Here is a 26465-nt window from a genome sequence, read left to right as displayed (position 1 = left end):
TGCACGAACTTGCCGAATTCTCACAAATAATTAACATAAACCATCTTTTGGGTATTTAGCTAATGGGCTTTCTCCTCACGGTTCTTAGACCTCGTGACCGTCCTTGATCAATAGCAGTAATCTCCAATTCGCTAAATCACCAAATCTACTACGCTACCTCATAAGGGTTGTGATTTTAATGTTCAGTGTGGCGTGTCCATTATCGCGTCTCGTGTAAACCCAACTTTAGGAACCTGTTGCGCCGCTGCCAACTTTTATAAATAAACCACAAGTTGCATTTTTGGATTGTTGTTTTTATTTTCAAGGTTATAAAACCGAATCGAATATGAAGAAAAAATTATTCAATAAAGAACGTTATTATCTTAATAAAATAATAACTTAATTAGAAATGAGCTCAACGTACGAAAAATGTCGTCTTCTAATGGTATTTAATTTTATTTTCTCGTTCTTTAATTTGTTTAAGTTAATTTTTAAAAAAACCAATCTATTAATGGGGCATAATGCAATATTTTTAGTAATGACCACACGAATTTATTTAAAAATATTTAGAGGTAATCAATACTCAAATTTGGAGTCTGAGCATGTGCAACTTACCCCTTCGGTACCTACACCCTCGAAGAGTAGATCAATGGATTCCCTAATCAATACAAAGAATTAATTCAAATAACAAATTTCAACCACATGGACTAAACAATTTATTTCACTGAATATGTGAACCTTCTGTTTTATTTTAATAGTAAAACGTACAATGGAGTGTGTCACTGTGTTTTGTGTAAAATCGTGTGATTACAAATTGCCAGATGGTTAAAACGGTTTTTGCAATAAATATTAGTGGTTTTTGTACATAAAATTTGTTAATAATGCAAACGTTAAGAAAGAAAACAAGCCCATTAAAATGTGAGTATTTTCGGGCATGATTTTAATTCTCGCAAGTATCTGCATGTTTCTAATCGTCATTCATTGAATGTGTGATTTTTGTGTATTGAATTAGCTTTTCTTTTCACTTAGATAAGAATGAAACGTCTCGCTTTTTGGGAGAAGGGGTGAGCTTTAAAGCGAAACTGATCGGAATCTTAGAAGTGTCTGAAGCTCGCGGCGACAGGATGTGCCAGGAGGCGTTATCCGATTTGAAAATGGCCATAAGAGCAGCCGGAGAGCATAAACAACGTATTACTATCAATATTGCTATCGATGGACTGCGCTTACGAGACGAGAAGACTGGCGTAAGTCACCCCATGTTGTTATTCATAATGTTAAAAATCTTGAAATTGCAGGATTCCCTTTATCATCATCCTGTGCACAAAATTTCCTTCATTGCGCAGGATATGACCGACTCTAGAGCGTTCGGTTACATTTTCGGATCACCCGATACTGGCCATCGATTTTTCGGAATTAAAACAGATAAAGCGGCGAGTCAGGTGATATGATGTGCCAGTGAGGGAAGTGTATAATAAAAATAACGCTCTTCAGGTCGTGATCGCAATGCGAGACCTGTTTCAAGTGGTTTTCGCATTGAAGAAAAAGGAAATTGAGCTTGCCAAGCAGCATTTAGATAAGAATCGTTACGGATCATCATCGATTTTCTCAGATACCACCATTACTAGTGCTACGAAGGTAAGGTTATTCGTTCGTGTGTAGCACTTTTTCAATTTTATTTGATTTCTCAGATACAATTTGGTGGACTTAATAAGGTACACATTTGTTTATAACTTGTAGACAGAATATCGCTGTTATTGAATTCGAAATTCTTTTTCCACATTGCATGTCCAATCATTCATCCTTATTTGTGTCTCTGCTTGCTAAAAATAAGCAGTTTGGGTACACCTTCTGGTACATCTATGTATGTACACAATGGTTTGTGATTTTAATTAGCAAAATAATACACTAATGCCCTCATGTTTATACGGTACATTTTAAGCAGCCTGTTTTCTCTTAGATCAAGCAGAGGAGGGAGAGTGCTAAAGAGACCAATTCAACAGTGCAAACGTTTTTTATTTAGGCCAGCGTTCTATGAATGCATTGTTGTCAACATGATTTTAAAAATCGAACGCCCTGTGTTTTTTTGCATTTTTTGAAATGTTTTGTGTCTTTTAAGTTTTCGTAACTTTTAGAGATATATCAATGATTTGGAGAACCGTCTTAGACACTAGAAAAAATGAGTTTCTTTTTTATATTAATAATATCTATAAATCTGCAAAGTGGACCCGAGATGTATATGCCATTCACGCAATGCATATAGATTATAGTAGATCAGAATTCATCATACAGGGTGTAGCACCTAAGATCCTTCGGATCATAACTCCTTTACCATAAAAGATACTGAAAAAAGTCTTAGAGCAAAATTGTACACAATTATCGCCGCCATGTTTCTAACATATTTTTGATCACCAGGGGCATGCTGTATTCCAGTGGCATATCAAACTTGCATTTTGTTAAATAGAACACCCCTTTTTATTACTGATTTGGAGATTACTTGAAAACATGTTATACCCCTAACTTTAACGATTTCGCTGTTATAACCTTTTTTCGTCAAAATTTGACACTTTTCTTAAATAAATTTTTTTTGAGAGAAACTAAATCGCGAAGGCCGCTAATTTTTGGACTAAGGCACAGGTTAAGACCTCTTCCACAATCACATCATTTTTTTATGGACCGCGTGACCCAATAAGACTGCTCCTCGGCCACATCTCGAGAACCGTTCGTCATATGACTTAAGGGTAAAAAAAATTATTGGATAAATCGGTCATGAAGAATCGCTGGAAAATATCTTCAAGTTCTAAGAATGACCAACAGAGGGCGTAACCGCCATCTTCAATTTTAAAATTGCATTTTCTTTAAACTTCGCAAATAAACTAAAATAATTTTGTTCACATTTTTAAAGAGAACCAGTATATCTATCATTTTCGTAAAAACAAAAATTCAGTTATTTCAAAAACAAAGATGGCGTGGGGCGTTCAATTGTTTTTGCAATAACCTGCTTTAACTTCTTAACCGTTTGACCGATTTTAAGAAATTTGGTATGGTTGAAACTCGGGTTGAAAAGAGGCAAATTGGCAAATGTGATGCAACAATTACGCACTCAGTGCAAATTTCGACGCACGAGGTCCGAGAGCTCGTGCAGCTGCTAGTTCACAAATTTTCAAAACAAACATGTGCGACAATTTGAATTTGTTTCTTGCGTTGGAGAGTTTTTTGTCGTCATCTAGCGATAGCGAAGTTGATGAACTAGCCATAACTTCTACTTTACAAAAAGTTGCACTTAGTCATTAAACTGAACGCCAAAAATTGGTCTTTTACAGGAATTTCAAATTTGTACTCCTTATCGTTTATCATAAATAATACTGAAATCATTTCATTCATTTTTTAGAATAGAGATTTGTCGATTATCTAAATCTATAATGAGGTTGTGGACAAATGACAACAAATATTTGCAAATATTTATGTTCCATTGAGAGCAATTTTCAAAGGATTTCTTCAGTTTCTCGTGCAACACTCGTGCAGCACGAGTTTTACCAATCGAAAACGCTATAAAATATTTTTGATCACCAGGGGCGTGCTGTATTCCAGTGGCGTATCATACTTTTTTTAAATGGGACACCCCATATTTTATGCAACATGTTACATCCCTAACTTTAACGATTTCGCTGTTAACAATTTTTCGTCCAAATTTGACAGTTTTTCGAAATTTTTTTAGACGAACTAAAAAAAAATATAATTTTTGATTGACCACTAAATGTCATATTTTTAAACATTTCAAATGGTACCCCCCCCCCCCCCTAAACAAATTATACCTCTGGGTAGCCAAAACTTCAGATTTTCCACTGATAAACAAAACCACGCATTCCATAAGAAAATTTCAGAAAAAACCCAAGTCGAAACGTCAATTTGTAAAATAAAAGTTCTTTTCCGAACCCAAGTGTGCCATGATAAAACAAAAGATGTTCAATTCTCACAGTTAACAGTACAGTGTCGGCCGTGTATGATTGTTTCTTAATCAGCGTTTTGAAAATGTTTTTTGAAATGTGGATGTGTTTATATCAGTGGAAAATTTGTAGTTTTGGCCACCCAGAGGTATAATTTGTTTAGCGGGGTGCCATTTGAAATTTTTAAACGATACATTTAGCGAAGGTCAATAAAAATTTTAGTTTTTCGATAAAGTACCGGGTGACCCAATAAGACTGTTCCTCGGCCATATCTCGAGAACCGTTTGTCGTATGACTTAGCGGTAAAAAAAATTATTGGGTAAACAGGTTATGAAGAATCGCTGGAAAATATTTTCAAGTTCTAAAAATGACCACCAGAGGGCGTAACTGCCATCTTAAATTTTAAAATTGCATTTTGTTTAAATTTCGCATAATAAACTAAACATTCTTTTTTCAGGCTTTTAAAGAGAACCAGTTTTTGCAATAACCTGCTTTAACTTCTTAACCGTTCGACCGATTGTAACACAATTGGTATCGTTGAAAAGAGTTGATAATAATAATAATTTTGACTATACCGTTATCCGTGTGGGCACACTTACGGTCGTCATTAGAAAAAAAATATTACAAACAAAATACAAAGGTACATTCAGAGACTAACTAACAGAGGAGGATAACAAAGTACAATTTTACATATTACATCGCATAACAGTTTTTCATGAACTCTTCCTGACAATAAAAAGCATTGATTCCTTGGGTAACAAGAATCAACCAAAATATATTTAATTTAGTTGAGTCCTTCTCCGCCAGGGGACTAGTTTTGACACTATTATCCAAACTCCTAAAAAAATAAAAAAATCAAATCTAATGATATGACTTTCTTTATGAAAAAGTAGCCAAATAACACCCAAAGATTACAAATTCAAAAAAATGCACTTTCTGAATGTAAACACAGAATAATTTACAAATTACGGCTGTTGTTATTTTATAATGGTGCTTTTCTATCTCGTCATCGACAAATCCCGGAAATACGTAAAAAGTAAATTTAAGATACAATTTAACATTTTAATTAGTTAATCTCATTTTCCAAAAATTGGAGGTTAGGAACAAGATTTGGAATTATTTGATTATATCACAGATTTAGTATCTTTAACATATGCCAATGATGTTAGTATGTAGGAAATGCTGATATGTTAACCTTACCAACAATGTGCTTAATGCTCTTTTACTACCTACCTTTGGATTTAATCGTTTTTTCAATTACATTTTGGGCAAGTTTATTTAAGTCAGTGGTTTTCAAACTTATTTCCGTGGCGCCCCCTGTCATAAAACTAAAATTAGTCACGCCCCCCCCCCCCCCCCCCCCCCCCCCCCCCCCATCCAGATTAAAAATAAAAAAGTGCTGGTACTACAAACGTATTTATTAAAAAAATTACAGAGTAAATTTTGTTTTCATTATGGGGACTCGGAAACCGTAGGAGATACAAAGCCGTTTGAGACAAATTTATACAAAATGGTGATTAATTTTCCCTTCCAAAAAGTCTTGTAGGTCTACAAATAGCAAAGTTATGACCAAAAAACCGAAAAATGTCATTTTCGAGAATACGTTGGCGTCCATTTATTTTCAAAGATATCAAAAAATAATTTTAACAAAAGCTTGGTAAATTTTTCTCAACTTTCTGGCGGTGCTAAAAAAGTTGTTATGGCTCAAAAAATATTATGTTTTTCAATGAAGTCGGATATTGCAGATCAATGCCTTTTGAGGTCGTTTTTAGTTCATTTGAGATCTTTTCTTTTATAGCACATTAGCACCATGATATATCGCACACTGACAACATTGCGCAACATCAATACTTTGAACATTTTTTTATTCTTGTAAATTTTTCGTATCACTAATACTTTTGAAGTTATTTTGAAAAAAAAGGCAATTTTTCAAAATTTCAAAATTTTTGTTTTACTTCAAAACTACATTTTTTCAAAAATAAGAACTTTGCACCGGTCAAACTTACAGATCATATAAACAATAAATAAATAAAGGAAACTGTAAAGCGGTAACGCTTAATTACAATTGGGGTACTAATTAGGGAGTGATTTCCTCGATTTTTTTTACCAAAAAAAAGGACCAACTTTATTTTGAGCGTAACTGACTTAGTTTTGATGCTAGGAACTTTTCTTAAAAACAAAAGGAAAGGTTTTTTCAAACACTTTAAAAAAGTTTTCCCCGAAAAGTGCTTCATTTTTTGGTTATTTCACGTTGAAGTACTCGATTTGGAATTTGACTAATGAGAACCTACTTTTCATGAGCTACAACTTTGCTTCTACTGCGTCTACAGACTTCATAGATAGACCATTTTGTTTGTTTTTTTTATGAGCTATATTTTTGCTAAGAATACTTTTTTCGATACAATACTTACTTTTAGAGTTATTTGCGAAAAACCGTCTGAAAACGTGTTTTTTTTGTTGAGAAATGAACATTTTCACTCGCAAATAACTCGAATACTATTGAAAAAACTCTATAGAACAAAAGTTGCTTAAAATTACTCAATTTATCAATTTCCGAACTTACTTTGAACGTATCCCGCCCCCCCCCCTCCCGAGAAGGAGTGGTATTCACCCCCCAAGTAAAAGCAACCCTGGACTCAAGTAAATAAATAAAAATAAATATGTTCACCTTTCAAGTAGAGGGTAAGAGGACCCTAAATCCAACTTTTCAAGTCGTCGAGGCGCGAAAAATTATACGCCAAAACGGTCATTTACTGGCCTATAGTAAATGCTGTTTTTGATGAAGATGATGTCTATACATGCCATGTAAAAAAGAACAGTTACTGTTGTTTCTAACACAGAAACGAGTAAAAAATATTAGATAACAAAGGAAATTGTTACACCTTGTACATACATCACACCACTTGATAGCCAATTCGGCACATAAAAGTTTAGCACGGACAGTCTACTCCTTTATGAACAAGTGGTAATAATACTATCTTCGATTCGTCAATGTTCTAACGGCGGTATGTTGAATCTATTAAAAAGTGCTTCTCTTGTGTATTTTAAAAACTAAATATTTAGAATTGAATTCCTTCAATGGCACCTGCATGGTTTGGGGGCATTACTGTATTATTAAATACTGATTTAATAAAAATTGAACATTGAATCTGATGCGTGTTGTGCTTATGCATTACAATGTTTTGAATCGATAATATTTTTCAAGGGCCTCATACAAGATACTTCGAACAAGCCAGCATCAGATGCAAAATCAGGGACCACTAGTTCGGATTCAAAGGTAGACACGCCTGCTGTGGCAGACCTTGTTGATCTAGAGTTAGAGTTGAGCAGTTTGCAGCAGGGGATAACGCAAATGGAGCGTATCACGCCCTCTGATCCGTTTGGTGGGAAAGATGATCCTTTCGGTGATAGTTTTACGTCCTACCCGGTAATAATATTTGTAGTTGCAACTCAAAATAATCTCAATTTTGCAGCCTAAGCCGATATTACCGCCGCCGCCTTCTACAAGGGAGCGGTCGAGTCGTACCTCAGAGAGTAGTAGTGTGTTCAGTCCAAAAACGCCACGGACTGGTGGCAGTATAGAAGGCAGTAATGCGGCAGATTCGGTGTTTAATTCCGAACGTAACTTTAATTTTACTCACGAATTAAGTAGTTGTCATGACGAACCGCTAAGCGGAGACTGGTTTACACCCATTGCTATTGATAAAGTATTTGATGAACTTTCGTTAGTCCCCGAACCATCTAAAGAACTGCAACATGAACTGGCGAAGCAAGAAATTTTGTCACAGTTTGATGTGTTTACTGAACTGGACCCTCTAGGTAGGAGTACGTACCTTTTCTTTTTTTTTGTTTGATCATTTTTAGAAATGCGCTCCATATCTGCTGTTGTTATCGACTGTACTCATTTAAATCTAATTCTACTGCTTTTGGACCGCAAGCTTAAAAATGACGTTTTACACTTTTTGTTAACAGTCTGAATACTAAGGCAGTAGAAGGTTAGGGGACCAGCAAACATTCACATGGATTACCAAACAGAACACACATGTATTATATGATTTATTATAATTTACTCTCGTCCTATAAGTGCCTCGATACTAATTCGCACTTGTTCTTAGGCACTGGAAAAATCAAGCCATATATTGATAAGAAAGACTTTTTCCAAGAGTTAAAGAATCCACCCAAAAAAGTGCTCAATGATCTGGTTAGTGAGAAACAGCCGCAAGACACGAAATTATTTAATGCCAATTTTGAACAGTTATCAACGACGCCAAGGTTAACAACAACAAGCGCTAATGGTACATTGACATCCGATCCATTTGCCGAAGATCCCTTTGACAAAACAGACCCTTTCGCAGACACAGAGTTTTCTAGGCAAGATCCTTTCGAAAGTGAAAACTTTGGCGCAGTTTTCAATAAAGAAGTGAAGCCGGTAGACTTCACGGAACAATTTAAATTTCCATCATACCACAACGAAAGTATATCGGTGCTCAATTCCAAATTGTCTAAATCACCAAACAAGGTTGCAGCACTTGAAAAACAGATGTCGCTAGTTATCGGTACAATGCGCGGTGTACAATTCAACAAACAAAATACCTTCGACGACAATCTATCTGGGAAAATTTTGCAAATTCATGAGAACCGTAGCCTGGATATGTCATCGGAATCGGAATGCGCCCCCGAACCTCCTCCGAGACCTGCAGTCAACTTTGTGCAAATCAAACCGCCACCTTTACCTCCCAAGAAGCAGCCGGGTGATCTCTGTATAAAACCTCCACCACGTCCTCCGTATTCGGAAGAATCGCATTATGACTACATGGACAATTACGAAACGGGTAACGGAAGTGTCGAATCAAAAAAATTTGATAAGAGTCCTCCGCTGCCCGCACCCGCGCGGAAGGTAAAATTAAACACAGAATTTTCAACTCCTCCTCAAAGGCCGAAGAAGCAGTTTAATCTTCAGCAAGGCTGGGTATGTATTCTTTCTGTTTAACTTAAATTAAAGTTAATGCTACTAACGGTCACTAAACTATCCACAAGCACCTTTAAGTACAGGTACTAGCAATATCTTTTAAAAGAAATAATTAGAATTCTTTTAACCACCTTACCAAACCCAGGTACCAACAGAAAAATTTAGCATGAGAATTCTTATCTATCTCATAATTTAGGATTCATTAAACACATTTACAGATAAAACAAAATCAATCAATTAAGCTGAAAGTAAAATATGACTCGGAGCAAAAGTGGAAATACCACGCAGCAAGCGATCGATTGAAACAATTAATTTAAAAAATCTTGATTACCTTAAAGTAAAAATCCGGTCAGTTGTTTTTAACTGAAGCATAAACACCGAAAACCAATTGATGTTGCTTTTGGAATTTCACTTGCTCTTAATATTCGATTGAGACAACACTGGGTTCGTTGTAATTACTGATGATTACTCTATTTAACTGGTACTGGGCAGCGCCTCGAATAAGCGATAAACGCTTGATAGACACAACAGTCCGACTAAACTTCTTCGTAAACGTAATCCACACTTCCGCTTAATTGGACTGAAACACCCACTTTACCCGTCTTATAGCACGTGTGTATCTTGAAACTAATTAGCTCAGGCAGCAATAACACTTCTTATCGCAAGGGCCGGAGATAACATGAGATAAACCTTAACAAAACATTTCACGTAATTAATTACAGATCATTGAACGTAATCTTTTAAACACGTAATTTAAATTTGCAAATACAAATTAAAACAAACAAACCGATTATTTAAACAAAATTAAACATCATTAATTTTGATACAAATCAAAACAGATTTCAAATTTGATCATGCTCGAACTTGTGTCCAATCTCAAATTATAACCGTATTTAACGCCAAAAATAATTGAAATTCAACATACAGGGTAACCTTCGCAATGATAGTCCGGAATGTATGCTGCTTTTATATGATATATGATTATAATCATTTCGTCTAAAAGACTTTGTTAGTACCTGTGTTTAATTGAGCTAGCTGGACAGGTGCTTGTCGGAGGTTTAGTGACATATTGCACATAGCAATATACTATGTGCCTTTTTTATTTAATTTGCAAATTGTCAAACACTGGTTTGAGGAAGTCGTTTTAAAAATCAATTGTCTTCAATAATAAAATGGGTTATTGACTAAATTCCACAAACGCCTCCTAATGGCCAACTTGTTTAAGGTATCGAAATTCTGTTTATATTTGCGTAACCACAGATAAAATACCCAACAGATTGCTAACCACAATACATTTTATGGGTAACATAAATATACTTAAAATATACTTAAGTTAAAGATCCTGGTATACTTAAACGCGCCATCTACTGAGTATTAGTATGAACATCCATTTTACGAATCTTTATGGTGGTCATGAAAAGAATGAGTTACAAGCGTTTTTCTGTAGATGTCACTTTAAAAAAACTCACCCCGCGAAACCGTGTCTTTTAGTCTATAAAACTATAATTTATAGGTGTTTGCGTTTGTGATTGCATTGTGTGTGATTTATGTGTACAGTGACTTGTCTTACATTAATTTGTTGTAGTGTCAAAGCTATTATAATTTTGAGGTAAGTACTTAACTAAACTATCAAATTTATGTAAAGATTTAGATTTCAGTTTAAATTGTGTGGCGACCATTATTAATAATTGTAAGCTGTGCCATTATCAAAGATGGTTGCTATAGATTTTAACCTGTATTTAAGTCTTAAATTTAAAATTTGAGTCAATTTGACGGCTGGCGCAATCGGCCATTTATAGGGGAGCGTATGGAGGCGAGCACGTGCACACGTTTAATCTGTGTAATCGGATCGCAAATTTTCTTGATAACCGTGCAAAGATACGCAGTAAATAGATAAACCACATCAGAAGCACAGATTTTTATCTGTGACAGAAGTAAATAATTTTGTTGGGCTTGCATTTATTGCCTTTTCGAAAACCGTCGAAAATGAATACTTACGATCAAAAAGTTTGTCCCGCTTTTCTTGTGAATTTCTTTTATACGTGAGATAGTAGTCGGTTTTGCAAAAACATTATCTTAAACTTAATGAAAATACCACAAATGCCGCGAATCTATTGGGATGATATGAATTGTTTTTTCTTTCATGTGTAGATACAAATAAAAGTATAGTATCACAATAATATAATACAATAATATAAATTTGATTAATTAACATTCATATTTATTTTTACAATTCGAAAGAAGAAACGGAACCAAGCGTATCGCGTTTTTCTTTCGATTTAGGGGAACAAAGTCAGATCATTCGACCTTCCAGCACATTACTGAAATTTTAAATTAGAGTTGCAGGTTGCACGTAACACATGATTCGAATTTTTTTTACGAATCGGGATCGACTTTTGGAGTCGTAAGTAATTTTCTGTTAAATACGCTACCGATTTAATAACAAAACTTTTCAGATTTTTAAACATTTTCGTCGGTTTACCAATTTATTTATTTAGTTTGTCACCTTGTTTGGCAATTATGCACTTTTGGAGTCGTAAGTAATTTTCTGTTAAATACGCCACCGATTTAATAACAAAACTTTTCAGATTTTTAAACATTTTCGTCGGTTTACCAATTTATTTATTTAGTTTGTCACCTTGTTTGGCAATTATGCACTTTTGGAGTCGTAAGTAATTTTCTTTAAATACGCCACCGATTTAATAACAAAACTTTTCAGATTTTTAAACATTTTCGTCGGTTTACCAATTTATTTATTTAGTTTGTCACCTTGTTTGGCAATTATGCACTTTTGGAGTCGTAAGTAATTTTCTTTAAATACGCTACCGATTTAATAACAAAACTTTTCAGATTTTTAAACATTTCGTCGGTTTACCAATTTATTTATTTAGTTTGTCACCTTGTTTGGCAATTATGCACTTTTGGAGTCGTAAGTAATTTTCTGTTAAATACGCCACCGATTTAATAACAAAACTTTTCAGATTTTTAAACATTTTCGTCGGTTTACCAATTTATTTATTTAGTTTGTCTCCTTGTTTGGCAATTTATTTATTTAGTGCCTTTATAAAGTGTTGGATAACAGGAACATGCAGAAGTGAGAAAATCGTGTAATTTTATACAATACCATTTTTCGCGATGCGCTCGACGTTAAATGCAGCTAAGGTGAATTTTCCATTTAAAGTCGGCTGCTTTGCTTTAAATAAGTCAACAGATCAATTGAACAATTTTTCTGTGATAAGTCTTTAGAATTTAAATTGGTGTTGATAGCACAGGTGTTCGCGGAGTGCGGCGCGGTTGTTGGATGGAGCTCGCAGATTACGGCAATATTGCCCAGTTGAAACATGATTCGGCAATTGCGTTAGACGGAAGATAATTTAGACGTTATTTTAATAAAGAAAATCTTTTATAGTTGGAATATGTAATGTATTATTGTTTGTTGCTTTTTTTTAAATTTTTTGGGAGGGTTATGCAGCATTTATGGACCATCCAATTTAATATATTTTTAATGATAAATTATTTTGAAGACCTTAAAAAATTAACTTTGAGTATGCCTTGTAAACAAAAAAACAAACGAGGCGGTGTTTCGTTTCGCTCAATCAGAGAGCCCTGTTCATGAATCATTGGAATTTAGTACGTTTACATACCATATTTTGTGTAGTGTTGACTACAGATACCGATACTGAAATTTCAGTGTGAGTCCTCTTGTGGCAAAAAGCGGTATCATGTTTCATAAAAATCTTTAATAAAAAATTATATTTTTCACTGGAAATTGGGGACCTATAGGCAACCCGTAGTTCGCATTTGCATTATGGTTGTATTTAGTAACACTGCATTTGGTTGGCAATCTGTTGGGTATTTTATCTGTGGCGTAACTTAGACAGACGCCTTAAGCCAAGTCAAAAACTTGGTAAATACTCAAACTTGTAAAGCGATTTACCACGCCTACTTTGAAAGTCTAATGGCTTACGGGATTGAATTTTGGGGAAACTCTGTGGATTCCGATACAATTTTCAAAACCCAGAAACGAGCATTAAGAATCATGTACAACATGAACAAACGCGACTCTTGTAAACAAAAATTTGTTGATGCAAAAATTTTAACAATGACCAATCTTTATATCTTAAGAGTCACACAACACATTTATAGAAATTTACAGTTTTTAGACAAACATGAAGACTAAGATCATAACTACGATACTCGAAAGAAAACAAACATTATTCTACCCAAATACAAACATGCTTTCAGCCAAAACGGTCCTTTATACACTGGTATAAAAATATTCCAGAAACTTCCACCTTCCGTCACAAACGCTTCAACACTAAGACTTTTTACAAAAAAACTTAAAAATTTTTTATATCAAACAGCTTTCTATAATCTCAACCAATTTTATAACCATCAATAAAATTCAACTGCGAGTACTTTCCCTACGCCTGTACAGGGCTCGGATACACACATGACGTTTGCTAAGAGGTTATTCTATAATTTTTATTAGTTCAGTTTAGTTAATATGGTATTTTATAGATTCATTAATGTGTATATGTGGGAAATAAAATTTACTTTACTTTACTTTACTTACAATAGTGTCCATAACAATCTATATTGGCCCACCCTGTACTGTCTCATCTTTTAAAAATTGTGAAACAATGTCAAGCTGAAACAAAACCGCCAAACCACAGTGACTAAAAAGCAACTGAAGAGAGTTGTCTACTGATGGTGGCACCTTTGCTGTCGAAACACATTCCTGTTATTCAACTTTTATTATGGGTTATCCCTTGCAGAGTCTGGGATTATGGCTTTTTAGTAAAAATACAAATTACCAGAAGGGTGGAGTCCTTTTTCTTTGAAGGTCCTAAGACCACCCACCATACTCTACCTACTTTGGAAATAAAATGTGTATACATTTTCCCAAATAATAAAATAATTGTTATTTATTATACAAGACTTTAAAGGGATATTTTAACCATTGAATGAATTAACTTTTACGAAATGATTAGTTTACCTTTATCGTCGTGTATAATACAAAACTTTATTTTATAGCAGAAGCCATATAAATCATTGTAAAGCATCTGAAAATTCTGAATTTAATTTAGACGTCAAAAAAAGCAAGCTTAGGTTCTGCGTTCGCGGTCGCTTCCATAAAAACAGCATTGTAATATGTTCTGAACTTCTTTTTATTTCATGCTCGGCTTCCCATTTGAAATAAGAATGACAGATGGCAGAATGCACAATTATCTGTTTCACTTGATCTACCCTTATGGTTAAAAAGCGACTTACCCTACCTATCCAAACCTATTAAAATGTCAATTTAACATCTGCTATAAAATAAAAAAAGTAACCCTCACTTACGTCCTCAGGAGGGAAAAGGTGTCATAATTAGAAGCTAATCACACAATTTTGCATGTAAATATACTTCAAGGCGATGAATTTGATGCATATCAATATCTCACATCGCGAGATCTCCTACTGCGTCGCCGAATAGTCCCAAAAGAGAGTAAAACATCTAGGTTACTTACTCTTCCACTTTTTCTAATGACCCCCTGACAAAAGCGGTTTTTTCAACACAACAGCTAGGCCTGTCGCCATATGCAGGAGATTTAGAGTGCAGAAATTGAAGACAGGTTTCATTTTGGAATCTTGTTTAAAGGGGTGGAGACATAAATATACTAAAAGTCCTGATGTCATACCCCTTTTTGTTGGATCACATAAATCTCGGAAATGCTGCGTTGTAGCTGTAAGAAAAATCTGTTGATTCGCATTCGCATTCCATACTCTAACAAATTGACGGAATAAAGATTATTATTATTAAACCTTATAAAATTGTTTAAAACTTTAGTTGTGTACATTTTTAGGAATTCGGAACTGTATTCAATGTAGGGGTTCCAGAAAAATGACGATTTTGAAACAAGGATATTGTTACTTCATATTTTTTTATCTAATTTCTTCAAAGTTGAAGAAAATTAAATATTTATTTGTACTTTCTTTCCTTTATTTTTGAATGGGCATTTCAGCCAAGGCTGATTTAGTAAACGAATCCACATACTGTTAAAGAAAAAATCCCGCCCAAACTCAGATTCAAACCGGGGCCCTCTGTGTCCCAGTCAATTATCTACTCAACCATGCCTTGTAACCCAGCAAGTGGTGTTATATATGCCATTGTTATATTTTACTATCTAACATGAAAACACATTTAACATTTTTATAATATGACATTACATTCTTCAAAAACTATCAATGATTGTGGTGTTGGTTGTTGGTTTCTTTGGTTATGGTTGCCTAATATAGTATCTCCTAACTATCTGTAAAAGTTAGGATAGGAGGAAGAGGGCTAATGTATACCTACCCCTTTTGCACAGTAACAATAACTCGATAGACTGCTCTAATCCTGGACTGTCTTGCTTGGATGTCGTATACGAAGTTGATTATGCGTAGGCCGCGCAAACCCCTGGTGTAATAAAGGTGTCTTATGGAGCCATAATAAAACATGATGTTTTCATACATATCTACATACATACAGTGTGTCCACGGATTGAGTACACATAACGTGTATATGACAATTTTTTTTAGAGCTGGATCTTCATGTTCTGTGGCTCCTGGTTAGTATCAAACTATGATATTTAAAAAAATGAGCCAAATCAATTAATATACTTAAGGGTTTTTTTTGGCGAGTTCTAAAAATTAGTCAGGAATAAACTGTATTTATTTTAACAGATGTAATAAAACTGTATTAAACAAAAATTGTTTAGAATTAAAAGTTATGAAGACTTTCAATTGTCATACAAATCAGCCTACTTTGATTTTTGTTTCAAATGTTCAAGAGTATTGGATGCTGAGGAAAAAATCAAAGTAGGCTGATTTGTATGACAAATGAAATTTCAATAGGTACATGGCTTTCAATGTCTTTTGATAGCAATGGTTTGTTTCTCCTAAAAATGTTTCTGCACACCGACTGTGTGGTTCAGTGGTAAAGTGTTGGGCTACATCGCTGGAAGTCGGGTATTCGAACCTGGGCTGTGGTAGGAATTTTTCATTTGTGACAGAGATGGGAATATCCTTACGTAAATATCCGAGGGGTACTGTAGGGGCACCTCTAAAAAGCATTGTGCGGGTCACTCTGTAATTGAGAGATGCATCGAACTCCACATTACAGATAATCTTATTTTTGGACGACTTGGCACTGTCGCGGCGCAAATAAATTTCTATGATACATTTTTCTTTCAATTTTATTGTGTCTGTGGCTATTTAATTATTTTGGTACATCCCACTTCTGATGTAAAAGTTAGAATAGGAATATGTGGGGTAGTGTACACCCCTTAATTAACCACTATACAATTGAAAATGGGCGTCTATAGACTGCTCTAATTCTCGACCATCTTGCTTGGAGGTCGCTTATGTTTGCGCGAGTAACTTGAGCGCATTTTCCATACATTGATCAGTACTTCCCGAAAACCCATAACTAAATGCTCTTATGTTTTTCTTTACTAGAAGCATCTATGGTTAAAATTTCCAAGAAATGTTTATAAGGTCACTTATATTACTTCTTTATGACGCAGTAAAATATCGAACGTTTCTATTTGCAGTCAAGTGAAGAGGACTACTTAACTCCCATATCATATCCAAATCAGGCTAAGGAGCCTGAAAATAATACGGGTCCAATTTTATTACCTCCTCCACAAAGAAGTATCAAAAAAACTCAGGCCGCACAGGAAAATGTAACCGTAGCGTCGCTTTTAGAATCAAAACCTAATATAGTCGCACCTACCGCCGATCAGAATGCCGCCCCGGTAGAAGGTTTAGATATAACTCTCAGTCAACTAACTGTCAGCGGTTTAAACGAAGTGGCAGCTAAACTAAATATTGCCGCTAGTCAATTAAGTAATATGACACTGGTACAACTGACCGAGTACATTTCTAATTTTCTTAAAAATAAAGCCCAGGATGCAAATAATACGGCGCCGTCGTTTAGCGATTTTAAAGCCGATTTCTCTAACTTCAATAATTTTAACGATGAGCCTCACGATAAGTACGCAGTTTTCCGCGAGTTGTTAGAGGAAGAGATTAAGCAGACAAAAATTGATACCGAACCGGAAGAACATATTGAGGAAAGAAAAAAAGAAGAGAAGCTCAGCAATTTAGATGTCAATATAATTAACGAAGGGGGAGACTGTAAAACCGATCGATATGCGGCGTTACGAGAAATTGCAGACACTGAAATTAAGGAAACTCTCCAGGAGGAGGAAAGCGTTGACGAAAATACTTTGAACGAAGCCGAAGTCCAAGATACTAAAGTTGATGATGATACAAAATTAAAAAATGAAACGAATATCATTAATAGTGAGCGAATTCTTACCGAGCACGATGAGGTGTCAAAAGATGCTGTAATCGAGTATAATGTGGAAAGTAAGCAAGAAAGTGCAGTAGGCGTAGCAGCAGTGAAGTCACCTGTTAAGATCAAGAGCCCCATTCCTGGGGCGGTTAATGACTTGATACAGACAAATAGGTTAACATCTGGATCTCTGTCGGATGTTGTCAGCGGTAGCTCACCTGAGATCGACAACACAGGCAGTACATCAGAAGTTGTCAAGAATACAACAGATGCAACTGGTAAAATTACGAAGCATTTAATTCGTGTAGTGTTGAATAGAATTACCTTTAGGTGAAAGTTGGGCAATTTTTGATCAACCGAACTTATCCCAACAAGTGAGTAGAGATAAGCATAGCGAAGAGGGCGTTTCGCCTTGGTCTAGTGATTCGAAAGAGTTCGGAAATGGATCCCCGCCGGAGTGGAGGCATCGTACGGATTCGGGCAGCGGCGCCGAGCGTTGGGCCTGTCATAGACGGGAACAGGAAGGTTGGTGGGATACTTCAGCTGAACCTGAAGGTTCATTCCTCTAAATTTTTACTAAATAATAACCTACATTTAACTTCTTTAGTTCAGTACATTCCAACTAATCGACGTTCGACTGATAGTTATGAGGAAGAAGGCGATTACTATGAGAGACCTCCAAGACGGCGACGTCAAATGGCATGGACTCACACAGGCGAAGGCGGCCAAGCGGCCGGCGGACATTCCTCCAGTTCTAGGGACGCGAGCCCATGGGAGGAGGAGCCGAGAAGGCGTGATCTTCGCGATCATAGAGAAACTTGGTCGTCTAGACATTCGCGACAGCAGCACTCATTTGATAGAACGAGAGATCGAAGGCATGCCGACAGTTGGGATGAGGAGGATGATTATGAGTATGAAATTTCATTATTTAATGCTGCTATACATTTGTTTTAATTACTAACCTATGACTTTACCAATCCAATCCTATCCGGTAACGGTAATGGAAAAACATCAATATCAGCCTGAACAAATTCTAAAATATGTAGGTTCAACAAACATTTACTATAACTTGACTGCACATTGCACATTAATTATTACAAACAGTGCTTTTGACTTACATGTTATTTACAACCAGAGCTCGTTGAAGGATTCATGGTGCTGTCGAGACATACATATTACACGATGGCAGTTGTTCAGAACAGTGTCCTCTTCAGTTCGGAATTTACTAGGGTTGCCACCTTTTAAATTCCAAAAACCCGAACGTAAACTAAGAGATACATTATGTAGTTATTTATTATACAACACGATAATGGGATGTTTTAACCATGGATTGAATTAACTTTCACGAGATGGTTAGTTTCCCTTTATCGTCGAGTATAATACAACTTTATTTTATAGCGGAAGCCAGATATTTCATTTAGACTCCCAAAATAGCAAGTTTAGGTTCTCCCTTCCTTGGTTATCTCGTCGTTTCCATGGAAACAATATTGTATTTTGTTTTGACATTTTATTTCGTGCCCCACGTTCCATTTTTATTAAAAATGATTGAGGTCATTGCACTACACAATGATTTGTTTCATTACCCAGTACCCTTGCCGTTAAAGTGATCACTCTATCTCCTCTTACGCACTTAATTACAGTTTATAGTTTATTGCACTAGGCACCAAAATTTCTAGGGAAAACACTTTTTCTTATTAATTTTGGTGCGTAGAATCCAAAACAATTCGTACTTTTTCGATTAGACTTCTCAATCAAAAGTTATAGACTAGAAATCAATTCGAAAGAAAATTCAAAGGGCTGTAACTTTTGATCCAGTAGCCCAATCTTGGAACTGTGTGAAATTATGGATTCTACAGGCCACATTCTATAAGAAAATGTTTTTTTCGGGCCGATCTGAGACAATTTTTTTTTCGGGGCAAAAAAAAGGCTGTGTATAACCTTCCTTTTTTACCAAAAATCGACTGTACCAAAATTTCTCGGGAAAACACTTTTTCTTATTAATTTTGGGCCGTAGAATCCAAAAGAAATCGTACTTTTTCGATTAGACTTCCCAATCAAAAGTTATAGACTAGAAATCAATTTCGAAAGAAAATTCAAAGGGCTGTAACTTTTGATCCAGTAGCCCAATCTTGGATCTGTTTGAAATTATGGATTCTACAGGCCACATTCTATAAGAAAATGTTTTTTTCGGGTCGATCTGAGACAATTTTTTTTCGGGGCAAAAAAAAGGCAGTGTATACCAAAAATCGACTGCACCAAAATTTCTCGGGACACTTTTTCTTATTAATTTTGGTGCGTAGAATCCAAAACAATTCGTACTTTTTCGATTAGACTTCTCAATCAAAAGTTATAGACTAGAAATCAATTTCGAAAGAAAATTCAAAGGGCTGTAACTGTTGAACTAGTAGCCCATTCTTGGAACTGTTTGAAATTATGGATTCTACAGGCCACATTCTATAAGAAAATATTTTTTCCCGGTCGATGAGCACCACATACCTACCTACATATTTTTTATTGGAAAAAATTGGTACCTATAGTGGGTTATTTAAATTGCTCGACGTCACGAATTATTGAGATATTCCCGGACATTTTCATCGAAGTAGTGACGAAGAAACACCGAAACGAAAATGCGCGACCCCGTGCGACCCATTCCACACGAATCCCCGCAGGAAAACTTGCACTTCAACGTTGCCGTTTTAGATAGTGTATGGTTGGTTGCCTAAGTGGCAGGAAGCTTCCTTCCGATGATCATTACTTTTGTCGGTGATCGTACATATTAAAAAAAGGGGATGTTTCTCTTTCTGGATGTGTGCGAGCTGGAGGTTGTCGGTGTGGTATCTGCTCTGCTGACGTGTATGTTTTCCAGCAGAGATTCGTGTAGGATTGAGCGCGTTAGATATTGATAGTGTATATGCCTCTAATATTGGAGGTATGTTAATCTGCCGGTTTGCATCAGACATTTAGAGCATTGCACGTATAATTTATGGCACGGCCGTCTATGATAATAATACTAATAATAATAATATTTATTATACCGTTATCCCTGTGGGTACACTTACGGTCGTCATTGGAAAAAAAAATATTACAAACAAAATACAAAGGTACATTCAGAGACTAACTAACAGAGGAGGATAACAGAGTACCATGATCTCAGTCAACTGACGTTCTTCAACTGTTGAACGCATTTTATTGACGATTTGGTCTACTTTGGCGTGTGGAGATCGGCAGATTACATTGCTTCTAATAATTTCCTTCCGAATAAAAAAAATTCCAATGCACTCGAGAATGTCAAAGTAGCGTTTATTTTTGTGCAAGTTTGTGACCTTCCCATTCCCTTTCGTTACGCTCAAATCATCAGGTTATTGAAATGCACACTTTTCAACACCTTGTCAGCCCACCTTACTTTAATCTGACGCGTTCGAGAAAATCCGAAAATTCCCTACCACTGGGGTACACAGGCGTAGGATGAAAAGGCTTTTCCCGATCTCTCAAAGGGGAAGGAATGGACCAAATGTGTAAGTGAATCAGGAGTTCCTATACTGTATCCATTTTAAGAAGGTAGCGGTAAAAAACATAGGGAAGATTTGACCTTCAGTGTGATTGGTTAAAACACAAGTCAGTATTACGCTGAAACATAAAACGAGTAGCGAATTTTGCAAGCTGATAGTTTCTGTTGGCATCTAAACTATTGAAGTGTCATTAACTGTTAATGTCAAAGATTGATTCGTGTTTGCAGTGCTAGATATTTCTACTTTACAATAATTTGGGTCCGTTTTATATTTTTCCTGTGTGTGCTTATCTTCAAACCCAGCGCCATCTACTACCTTCTTATAATGAATGAAGTATAGGTCGGGATGCCGGGTGCTGTTTTGTTTCAGTGTTTATATTGGTGCTTGTTTCTAGTAATGTAGTATGGTTGTGATTGAGTTTGAGGTTTGTAAGTGGAAATTGAAGTGGAGCGATTGTTGAATAAAACTCTTTCGGTGTGGTGGTGGAGGTAGGTTTTGGATACAGATGGCTTGTGTGATCATGGCAACGATTATTGCGACATTGGTTGCCATGAATTTTAAGCTACGCTTAAGCTAAACTTCGCTTAAATTTGTCGTTGCAAATGGGCATAACACACTTAAAATGATTACTGTTCTTATGTCAATATTCGCCTTTAGTTTGAAACAGTGTTTCACATTCTACATTCACAATTTGACAGATTACAGTGGAGACATCTACCGGTACGCATTATAACAAAACGATTTAAAAAATAATATCCGTATAGCCACTTTACCCAATCAACAATGAGCATTGTTGCAATTTTATTTTCATATTTTCATACAGTATTTATTTCAAAGATATGACGAGGAGCACTCTGGTCGATATCATTGGCCCGAACGACATAGGGAAGTGGATAAGGATCGTCATACAGGAGGAATGAGAGAGAGGGATACTGAAAGGTGGTCCGAAGATTGGAATGAAACTAGAAGGTACCGTAGAAAAAGGGAGAATGATAGGGACCGGTGGTGTTGTCCAGATTGGGAACAAGACTTAGGAGGTACTCTCGTGCTTTCACATGTTTTTTTGTTAACTTAGTTATTATTAGATCCCTCTGTGGCACGCTACAGTGGAACTAGGTGGAGAGATCGTAAGCACGAAGAAAGGTACTATGCGCGGGAATCCAAAGAGTCGCCCTGGGAAGAGGATTACGCAAACGATCCGGAGGAATCGCATTCGCGTTATCTTATGGCCAGCAAAAGGAACTGGAAGAGGCCAAGTAGTGCGTCGGAAATGGACCGGAAGACAGGTGAGACTAAATCTCGTATCGGCCCATACTATACGGGCACAGGTAAGCATTTGAATATCTCGTGATGATGTAACAGTTACATTTCTCCTAAGGAGGGAGTGATAGCGAGCGCGATCGTCGATACAAGACGGGCAGAAGGTCGAAAAGCCGAGACTCTCAATTCGCAGAATCTCAACCTCGGCATAAAATTGATCCCAATTTGACTCTGAGGGGACCTTATCGTACAAAACAGTATTTGCACCAAAAATCTCCTTTAGAAATGGAGTTTGCACACGATTTTCCTCCCAAAAAATTAGAACCTTCGAAAGGCGACCTGGGCAGTAAACGATTCGTGATGGTCGGCAACCGTAAAAAAACCAAAGAGATTTCTAAGACTGATCCATTGCACACCTTTGTGCGAAAGGCTACATTTGAAAATAATTTTACACCTTCAGAGACTGAAAGTCCCGTATCTGCTAATATAAGTCCTAGATTTACGTTTGAAAACGACTTTGAAACTTCCGAACCTGAATCTTCAGTGGCTTCGAAACCATCGAAAAGCTTACGCCATCAAAACCTTTTCGAAAACACTCAAAGAACCAAACCACGATTGAGGTACGACACGCGAAAAACAAAATTTGAGGAGGATACACGAATTTCGCCTTCACGAAGTACTCAAAAGTCGCCGTTCGAAGATGATTTCTCGCCTCCTGTTGAAAAATCCGAGGCGCAACTTCACAAAAATCTAAGTAAATCGAGTATTAAAGAAGAAATTGACGTAAATGAGGAAGATGATTCCTTTTCTACAAATAATTTCGATAAAAATACCATTAGAAAGAAAATCTTGAATAAAAATAGACTTTCCAGCAGCTTTCACATAGACTCAAACCTCAAAAAATCCGAATCTGTCAATATTTTTGCTAGGGAAAGCGATCCATTTGATGACGAGTTTTTCTGCAGTAGAAATATGCACGAATTGGAGGACGTAGATAAATCTCGAAATCCTGAACAAAAGTGGACTGAGAAATTTGAAGCGCTCGACTTCGAAGGTCGAAAATAGGTAATTTTCCATTATAATGATATGCCGCGGGAAAAGTAGGTTTTTACAGCATTAAGCAAAGCCGTTGTATATACACGTTAATTATTCCAGTGTTTATTTCTTTTGTAAGAACCTATTTTTGACGCATTTAGGATCTTTTAATGTTATTTATTACTGATAGGTAGGAAAACTTAATACTCGATTGTAATTTGTTATTTATGTACCTAGTACGTTATATATTTATATACATTTTTTTATTTTAAATTACATCCTAACACACGACCTATTTTTAAAATCTCTCTTTTGGAATTTTTTATGAACGTAAATTATTTATTTTCAATTGTCATTTATTATAAGAAAGGAAAATGTTCCGCAAATAATTGTTATTTAATTTTACTTCCTAATAAATGATAAATATGTATTGCTGTCTCTGTATGGGAAACAGTAAACATTTGAATCCTTTTGTAGATAATTTCTTTTGGACAAATAATAGACGAGATTAGTATAATCGCAACTCATGTATCACACATAAATTTTAAACCGAAGAGTTTCTATTAGCAGAATCTCGCCCTCGACATAGATAACGCGCCCCTTGTCCGGAGTTTCCGAGTGTACAGTTGATTTTAGAGGTCAGTCTCGGTATTGAGTGTCATAACTCATTTGGTTGTAGTTTTTGCAACCCCCGTGACTGTCATTAACGGAGAAAGTGTTAGTCCACAAACAACAAGTCTGTATATACATCAAACAATTCGATAACTTCCACATTAAAAGAATAATCAAAATTTTTATGAATATTACAAATCATGTAATCAAAACGGAAAATAAATCAGCATTACTGTTAAATAAAATGTTAACAGTATCAAATACGTGATTATGCATTGAGGTTATCAAGTCAATTTCAAAAACAAACAGAAAATTATAAAGAAATGCAAAGATTACTACCACCATGTACAGTAAATTAGGCTCAAATAAATGAAAATGTTTATTAGGTATACAAAAGAACTTACAAACCATATTTTGACATTAATTGATTAGCTCTATCTACACCTGTTGCTCTCATATACTCGGCCAGCTTGATCAAATCTAAAACAATAAAAAATTAACTTATCTTCACTTGCAATATTACTACCTTTTTTATCTGAATCTCCCATAAACATTGACAACATCGAAAAACGTTTCACTTCTGACAGCTTTAAAAGGTACAAGTACACAGATTTATCGCCATTCTCCACAAACATCTCCGCCAATGTGTGAATAATTCCACTGAAAATGTCGCAGTCTAAAGACTCTTTAAATAACGACGGAATCTTATCGGGATTAATCTGTTTTAAATACTGGTATTGTAATTCTTTGCATTTTTCTAACTGTCGCCAATCAGAGGTAAACTGAATTGACGTTAATGGAACAGACATATTGAACTCACTCGAAATTGAGACTTTATCGTCAACCTTTGCTTTCTGTGTTTCAACTTGATGTGGTTGTGCAAGTTTCCTCTCGACTACTTTTAAGTCATCACATTTTATTAAGGTGGAATCGTTGCCTGGACGAGGCCAGGGTAATGGGGAGTTTGTGTCCTTGTCAGTAACGTCATCGACATCTTGAATTGTTATGCGTCGTAGAGGTTTCTTTGAACGGAGATGAGGAGGTTTATTTATAGCTTCAATTAGCTCAATATCATCTTCACCACTCCAGTATGTCTGTACGGTCGTGGGTTTGTTAGCTGCGGAGGTGTTTTCGACACCGGCCACTGTAGACGAATGTTTCTTTTGCTGGGAAATAGTAAATTTTGATTTTGGTCTTAAATCAGTTGACAATTTGATTATAGGTTTCTTATTAACATTTTCGAGTTTCTTCTCCAACTTTGATAGAGCGGTTTTTGATTCTTTATTATTTGGTTCGTAATCAAATACTTTAAGTAAATCATCGTGTGCTTCGGTAAGCTGATTCAGTGCCTCACGTGCAGCCGCTCGACGTTGATATGCTTTAACATAAGACTTATCCAAACGCAATGCTGAGGTACAATCTGTTTCTGCCAGTTTATAACTACAATAAACACTTTATAATACTTACACTTGTAGATATACACTTACTTTTCCTTTTTCAAATAGCACAGTGCACGATTAGCGTAGAAGATTGGATCATATGCATAGCATTCGATTGCTTTGGTATAACACAAAATTGCTTGATCCCATTTATGATGTTTAACAAAGTTATTACCCTAAAAAATAAAACTAAAATGAAATCAACAAAAACTACAATCTACCAAACTTTTTCCTTTTCGTATACAGCCTGATCGTGGGAATCCTCATCGTATTCATCTGTTAAGTCTCCATCCAAATCGTTATCTTTCTCGCTTACATCTAATTTTGCACATTCTGCATCTACGTCGAACTTTTCCCAAGCTGCATAGTCGGAAGCTTTGATTCGTTTCTTCGTTTTCTTTTTCGGTTTTTCAGCATTAGACTCGAGCAGCTCAATCTTTTTCGTTTTGGATTTATTCGCAGCAAGTAGCTGAATATTACAGAAAGTAGGCATACACTTTTTAAGGTTATCATACCTGATCATCTGGAGCGGTGTCGCATTTTAAAGCCTCGTCCTTATTTTTCATTTCTTCTCCCCATTGCTTTAGATCCGAACAAAAATTAGCTAAATCGGTGGAGTTATCGCGAATTTGCTTTTGCAGTGTTATGGGATCCATCATTTTCAAAAGTTTGATTGATAAACTGGGGGGAAACAAGATACCAATCTGACGGCATTCACTTCATAGTGAGATATACAGAGTGCGCCAATTGAAATGTTAGATTTGATACAATGTAACAGGGATGGGGAAATAGCGGCCTGCGGGCCAAATCCGGCCCGCGGGTAATATCAGTCATTTATTTTCATAAAAACAAATTTATGAACAAATTGACTGAGGAACACCTTGAGAGCGTTTTGCGAATTTCTTCCACTATTTTCAGCCTAATTTCGACGCTATAATGAATGAACAGTCAAAATTTCATTTGTGACACTAACCTAGGACATTGAAACAATAATTTTTGTCAAGCTGATTTTTTGTTACTTATATAATAAATCCTCTTTGGCCCGCTCAAATGCTGTAATTATTTTATGTGGCCCTCTTTTAAATTTATTTCCCCATCCCTGAATAATGACTTGCTTAATCTTCAAACATTAGAGTTTTGCGTGACCTTTTTGCCGCGAAATTTTGTTTCTTTTCCCATAGTATCCACAATTATTTACACTTATTAAATAGTGCTACTTCACAAACAGTTAAACCTGAACTTGACGGATGTTGTAATAGACGATTGAAGGTAATTATTATGGTTTCATGTTGATGTATGCGGTTATTGGGACATTGATTTATTTGCAGCCCTCATAACTAAATCAACATTCTGAAATGGACAATTAAAAAGAAATTAGAAGTGAGTGTGATACAT

General features: G+C 35.7%; 2 protein-coding genes across 16 annotated transcripts; one reads left to right on the top strand and one right to left on the bottom strand.

Annotated features, from left to right (window-relative positions):
* Positions 1-280: 280 nt before the first annotated feature.
* Positions 281-23324, top strand: LOC116159124 (protein disabled). Of its 15 annotated transcripts, none has more exons than XM_031472050.1 (16): positions 294-424; positions 516-897; positions 1009-1223; positions 1275-1418; positions 1471-1614; positions 1668-1691; positions 7129-7350; positions 7397-7742; positions 8039-8124; positions 8179-8892; positions 16470-17493; positions 17534-17770; positions 17823-18126; positions 21562-21761; positions 21810-22052; positions 22103-23324. In XM_031472050.1, the coding sequence occupies exons 2-16, from the start codon at positions 861-863 to the stop codon at positions 23047-23049; spliced, it is 4887 nt and encodes a 1628-aa protein (XP_031327910.1). In that variant the 5' UTR covers positions 294-424; positions 516-860; the 3' UTR covers positions 23050-23324. The 15 variants fall into 15 exon arrangements, with proteins under 15 accessions (XP_031327903.1, XP_031327910.1, XP_031327909.1 ...); XM_031472049.1 differs by having other exon boundaries at positions 7397-7748; XM_031472048.1 differs by having other exon boundaries at positions 7397-7748; positions 8039-8398; positions 8450-8892.
* Positions 23325-23997: 673 nt separating this feature from the next.
* LOC116159127 (RNA polymerase II-associated protein 3-like) lies at positions 23998-25773 on the bottom strand. The gene is made up of 5 exons (XM_031472055.1): positions 25586-25773; positions 25297-25539; positions 25119-25246; positions 24158-25071; positions 23998-24111 (listed from the first exon to the last, which is right to left on the bottom strand). The coding sequence occupies exons 1-5, from the start codon at positions 25727-25729 to the stop codon at positions 24032-24034; spliced, it is 1509 nt and encodes a 502-aa protein (XP_031327915.1). The 5' UTR covers positions 25730-25773; the 3' UTR covers positions 23998-24031.
* Between the last annotated feature and the right edge of the window lie 692 nt (positions 25774-26465).

Source organism: Photinus pyralis, unplaced genomic scaffold, assembly GCF_008802855.1.
Source record: "Photinus pyralis isolate 1611_PpyrPB1 unplaced genomic scaffold, Ppyr1.3 Ppyr1.4_LG1, whole genome shotgun sequence".
NCBI classification, from domain to species: domain Eukaryota; kingdom Metazoa; phylum Arthropoda; class Insecta; order Coleoptera; family Lampyridae; genus Photinus; species Photinus pyralis.
This window is presented reverse-complemented; position numbering and strand designations above follow the sequence as displayed.

Bases quoted from the DNA above. Each gene is read 5' to 3' on its own strand.
- LOC116159124 (XM_031472039.1), top strand. From the start codon at position 861: ATGCAAACGTTAAGAAAGAAAACAAGCCCATTAAAAT. The intron at 8,893-16,469 runs GTATGTATTCTT...TTCTATTTGCAG, and splicing joins TTAATCTTCAGCAAGGCTGG to TCAAGTGAAGAGGACTACTT. The intron at 17,771-17,822 runs GTTCATTCCTCT...TAACTTCTTTAG, and splicing joins TACTTCAGCTGAACCTGAAG to TTCAGTACATTCCAACTAAT.
- LOC116159127 (XM_031472055.1), bottom strand. From the start codon at position 25,729: ATGATGGATCCCATAACACTGCAAAAGCAAATTCGCGATAACTCCACC. The intron at 25,247-25,296 runs GTTTGGTAGATT...TTTATTTTTTAG, and splicing joins CTGTATACGAAAAGGAAAAA to GGTAATAACTTTGTTAAACA. The intron at 25,072-25,118 runs GTAAGTGTATAT...TGTTTATTGTAG, and splicing joins TGCTATTTGAAAAAGGAAAA to TTATAAACTGGCAGAAACAG.